This window comes from Cucurbita maxima, unplaced genomic scaffold (genome assembly GCF_002738345.1).
Source record: "Cucurbita maxima cultivar Rimu unplaced genomic scaffold, Cmax_1.0 Cma_Scf00032, whole genome shotgun sequence".
Classification (NCBI taxonomy): domain Eukaryota; kingdom Viridiplantae; phylum Streptophyta; class Magnoliopsida; order Cucurbitales; family Cucurbitaceae; genus Cucurbita; species Cucurbita maxima.
In genome coordinates this window covers 1,949,446-1,954,749 of record NW_019272048.1, presented here as the reverse complement: position 1 = coordinate 1,954,749, position 5,304 = coordinate 1,949,446, and the positions used below count along the sequence as shown (strand labels likewise).

Genomic DNA, 5,304 nt, shown 5'->3' with positions numbered 1-5,304 from the left:
GATTGTCAAAAGGTCAACACGAACTAGATTAGATAAATTTACATGAAGCATAATGTCGCATAACTTGTGGTACTTCGAGTGTCGTAGTACTCGTGGGGCTACTTGATTTTGGGAGCACTATGGTTCAACTCTATGATAATTCTCATGATCCATGGATGCTTGGTCTATTGGAAGTGTATTTTTAAACTTTTTAAATAAGTTGAAAGGTGTTTTTGAAGATTTTATAAAGATGAAGGATGTTTACGAAAAAAACAAATATATTTGAAGTAACATTATTGGAGCAAAGATTAAATAAGATTGATTTTATTCATTCAATAGCATTCAACATCATTTATTATTGATTTATTCGATTGAAATGATTGTAGAAATAGTTTAGACATATATATGGTTTGTGGATGATTATGGGCAAAAGGTAACTTCATAGTTGGGTTCAGCGCTGCATGTGAACGTGCTGTTTTCATCGTCATAAGCATAGCTATAAGCCTGGGGGCATTGGGACTCGAAGATCTTGGCAGAGTCGCTTGGTTGACATACTTTTGGGTCGTTAAATTCGGCAGTGCAACAATCCTTTGGGAGGTTAGATGCGAGGCATGAGCTCTTACACCCAATAACGATCCCATCAGCCGTCCTGACTTGCAAATGTAACGGGCAAACTCCATTGACATCTGCAGAGCATTTGGGGGACACACACTGTCCTGTTCCGCCATTTGTAGTTATGGACATGGGCAAGTTGAAGCCATCCACAAGGCTGATATCATAGAAGTCTAAGCCTCCGTTTGGTGCCAATGTGAATTCAGCTAACGTAGCTGGTGGAATTCCTCCAGCGCCATTGCAGGCTCTAGAGCCAGAGGCACAGTCTCCCGTTTCACAAGAAAACCTTGAAGAGGCATCGGTGAAGCAGCGCGTTCGAGCCCAGATCCTACCAGTCCATGGTGTAGGGACATTGAGAGTCTGGGACTCTGTTGAAGCTAATTCAAATCCAGTCATGGCGAGTTGGGGTTGGCCACTACCGCTTGTTAATGTAGCTGGCCATATGGTCTGTCCACAATTATTCTTAACAACAATGGTGGCTGCATGGGCTGTTTAGCAAGACCATCATCAGACACAAAGGTATTCATTTTGAAAAACACACAACAAAAATGGATTATGTATACTTACCGGAGGCCAACAGCAAAGCAAGAGCGAAGAGGGTTGGTTGGATGAATGCCATTTCAATAACTTTCTTCTATTGCTAAGTAATATGGTGAGTCGTGTTGAAAATGGGATATGGGTGCCTCCCTATTTATACTAAAAGTGGATGAATTTGGCTGAGTCAAATTGTAAAGGCTGCTAATTTTGTCTATTACATATGCTCTAAGTTGACCATGCACATTCAATTGTGTGTTTAAACATACTTTTGTAATTAATACACATTCAAACCCATGTCTGCCGGAAATGTATAGTTATGGATAACTATAAATTCATAATAGCTGCCCAAATTGCAATTTCTATAATACCCAAATTCATGTCATTCATTTCAAACTAAATCTCTTCCCACAATACTCATTCCTTCATTCTCCACGCCACCAACCATTCTTTTCCAATTTGTTTGCCAAATTTTCAAAACTTAAAACAAAATAAATAAAACAAAAAACTTAGTTTTTCTTTTATAAAATGTGCTACAATTCTTTTTTGTAACCCATGTAGGTTACTATCTTCCACCATTAACTACCCATTTTAATATGGAGGTTATGATATTTCTCATTTACTGGCTCATTTAATTTGAGAGTTATGTATCACATACGATTAAAAGATTGTAAAGACTATATAAAGCATTATTTTCTTTGATTAGAGATCAAATTTTGGAATTAAGAATAGAATTTCTATTTTAGGTTTGTTGAGAGCTAAACTTTGTTTGCAAAATTGGCATGTCTCTTAGTATCTACTAAATACAAATTCAAATTACTCTTACCATCCAAATCATTGTGACAACTTCTAATAATTTTTTCTAAATTTAAAATTTAACCTCGCGAAACTTCCAACTTTCCATGATTGAATGACTATGAAATAACGATCCGTTTTAAAAAAAAAAAAAATTGTAGCACATTGTAGCACATTTTGTTTTATTTATTTTGTTTTAAGTTTTGAAAATTTGGCAAACAAATTGGAAAAGAATGGTTGGTGGCGTGGAGAATGAAGGAATGAGTATTGTGGGAAGAGATTTAGTTTGAAATGAATGACATGAATTTGGGTATTATAGAAATTGCAATTTGGGCAGCTATTATGAATTTATAGTTATCCATAACTATACATTTCCGGCAGACATGGGTTTGAATGTGTATTAATTACAAAAGTATGTTTAAACACACAATTGAATGTGCATGGTCAACTTAGAGCATATGTAATAGACAAAATTAGCAGCCTTTACAATTTGACTCAGCCAAATTCATCCACTTTTAGTATAAATAGGGAGGCACCCATATCCCATTTTCAACACGACTCACCATATTACTTAGCAATAGAAGAAAGTTATTGAAATGGCATTCATCCAACCAACCCTCTTCGCTCTTGCTTTGCTGTTGGCCTCCGGTAAGTATACATAATCCATTTTTGTTGTGTGTTTTTCAAAATGAATACCTTTGTGTCTGATGATGGTCTTGCTAAACAGCCCATGCAGCCACCATTGTTGTTAAGAATAATTGTGGACAGACCATATGGCCAGCTACATTAACAAGCGGTAGTGGCCAACCCCAACTCGCCATGACTGGATTTGAATTAGCTTCAACAGAGTCCCAGACTCTCAATGTCCCTACACCATGGACTGGTAGGATCTGGGCTCGAACGCGCTGCTTCACCGATGCCTCTTCAAGGTTTTCTTGTGAAACGGGAGACTGTGCCTCTGGCTCTAGAGCCTGCAATGGCGCTGGAGGAATTCCACCAGCTACGTTAGCTGAATTCACATTGGCACCAAACGGAGGCTTAGACTTCTATGATATCAGCCTTGTGGATGGCTTCAACTTGCCCATGTCCATAACTACAAATGGCGGAACAGGACAGTGTGTGTCCCCCAAATGCTCTGCAGATGTCAATGGAGTTTGCCCGTTACATTTGCAAGTCAGGACGGCTGATGGGATCGTTATTGGGTGTAAGAGCTCATGCCTCGCATCTAACCTCCCAAAGGATTGTTGCACTGCCGAATTTAACGACCCAAAAGTATGTCAACCAAGCGACTCTGCCAAGATCTTCGAGTCCCAATGCCCCCAGGCTTATAGCTATGCTTATGACGATGAAAACAGCACGTTCACATGCAGCGCTGAACCCAACTATGAAGTTACCTTTTGCCCATAATCATCCACAAACCATATATATGTCTAAACTATTTCTACAATCATTTCAATCGAATAAATCAGTAATAAATGATGTTGAATGCTATTGAATGAATAAAATCAATCTTATTTAATCTTTGCTCCAATAATATTACTGCAAATATATGAGGTCTTAGGGCACTCCGCTTCCATTGCACCGCTCTTATCGTCAATCATGTAATTTGAGAATTCTGAATCAATGATTCAGTCATCCTCGTAATCGATATGTTCTCCCATCATTTCTATTAGCACTAGTTCGTCTTCTTCTATGACACATTACCTCTGCATCCTATTCATCATCCATCTCCTTTTTGGATATTATCCGTTATGCGGTTTGAGCATCCTGAATCAATGATCCAATCATCCTTGTAATCGATATGTTCTCTCATCATTACTCATCCTTGTAATCGATATGTTCTCTCATCATTACTCTGAGCTCTGGTTCGTCTTCTTCTATGACACATATTGCCTCTGCATCCCATCATCCTCCATCTCCTTTTTGGACGTGGCCACTTACATTAAATCCCTATTGTTTGGTTAAACCTTTCCTTTGTTGTCAAACTGATCCCTATGTTTCTTACATTAACCCACACAAATAATTAAGTGAGTGGAATAGCCACACATAAAAGGAGGGCATTAATTCAGTTGCTATTTTCTTTTCTATTTTTAAGATAGGTTGTTATTTAAATATGCTAAATGACAAACAGCCATCGGGTCTTTAGCGCATATTTTCTTCTGCCGTTTTTATTCGTCGAAGATTTTCTCGCGACTGGTTTAATCCACCGGTGGTATATCATTGCAGAGGAGCCAATTTTATCAAAAGCCAACTTGAATAGTTCAATTGGTTAGAGTGTCAACCTAACAACACACAGGTTTTAGGTTCAAGTAGAATAGCCATCAAGTCTTCTCTAGGCATGTGGCCCTTTTGGTAGACGACTTGGCCCATTTGTGCAAGGTGCCGTTAGAATCCTCCCTTAGCGCTTCTATATTATGGTCGCAATCCGTGGATAATGAATGATCCTCTTCATTCAAGATTCTCCAATGACAGACTTTGAGTTTAGTTCAGTAATCTCTTGATAAAGGACTTTTTAGTAATCTCCCGCAGATGACTTGTCCTTGTAGAAGTATTGAGCAATTGTCATATCACATTTTGAAATTGATAAAAACTCGCTCTCTAGAAGTTGTAGTCTCGTATTGTTCTTCTTTGCGAAGAGCATCACGAACGTGTCCCACGCTTCTTTTAGTGCTTGTCATCTCAAATGTGCTATAATATCTTGCTGTTAGAATCCTCTGGTGCTTCTATATTATGGTCGCAGTCCGTAGATATTGATCCTATTCATTCAAGGTTCTCCAAAGAAGAATTTCGAGTCTAGTTCAGTAATCTCTCGACAGATCGACTTGACCTTGTAGAAGTACTGAGCAATCTTCATGTCACGTTGTGAAATTGACAACAATTCGCTCTCCAGAAGTTGTAGTCTTGTATCGTTCTTCTTTGAGGAGAGCATCATGAACGTATCTCACACTTCTTTCAGTTTCTTGTCATCCCAAATGTGCTCTAACATCCCTCATGTTGCCTACGTGTTGTAGTTACTGTTGTTGAGTTTCTTGATTTCTCTAACGATTTGGAAATCACTCATCGTGTTGGCTATATCTCACTAATACCAAACAAGCTTTTTCGACACAAAACTTGCAATCATAGACTATTCACTCATAATCTCAAAAAATCATTTATGATATGGAAGATCAAACAAAGCTGCAACCACAAAGCATACTAAGAATTTCAAGAGATCAGACATCCTACACCATCCTTGCTTTGATACCATGTTACAAATCACGACTCTCCACAATGGTATGATATTTTCAACTTTAAGCATGCTCATGGCTTTGCTTTGGGCTTTTCCAAAAGGCTTTATAAGATGTATTCCTTACTTATAAACTCATGATTATTCCCTACATTAGC

At 38.2% G+C, this 5,304-nt stretch overlaps 2 protein-coding genes across 2 annotated transcripts; one reads left to right on the top strand and one right to left on the bottom strand.

The window, feature by feature from the left end:
* Nucleotides 1-301: 301 nt before the first annotated feature.
* Nucleotides 302-1,256, bottom strand: LOC111467067 (thaumatin-like protein 1b). The gene is made up of 2 exons (XM_023111853.1): nt 1,159-1,256; nt 302-1,079 (listed from the first exon to the last, which is right to left on the bottom strand). The coding sequence occupies exons 1-2, from the start codon at nt 1,208-1,210 to the stop codon at nt 400-402; spliced, it is 732 nt and encodes a 243-aa protein (XP_022967621.1). The 5' UTR covers nt 1,211-1,256; the 3' UTR covers nt 302-399.
* A 1,214-nt stretch (nt 1,257-2,470) lies between these two features.
* LOC111467066 (thaumatin-like protein 1b) lies at nt 2,471-3,439 on the top strand. The gene is made up of 2 exons (XM_023111852.1): nt 2,471-2,568; nt 2,648-3,439. Exons 1-2 carry the CDS (start codon nt 2,517-2,519, stop codon nt 3,325-3,327), a joined length of 732 nt encoding a protein of 243 aa, XP_022967620.1. The 5' UTR covers nt 2,471-2,516; the 3' UTR covers nt 3,328-3,439.
* The last annotated feature ends 1,865 nt before the right edge of the window (nt 3,440-5,304 follow it).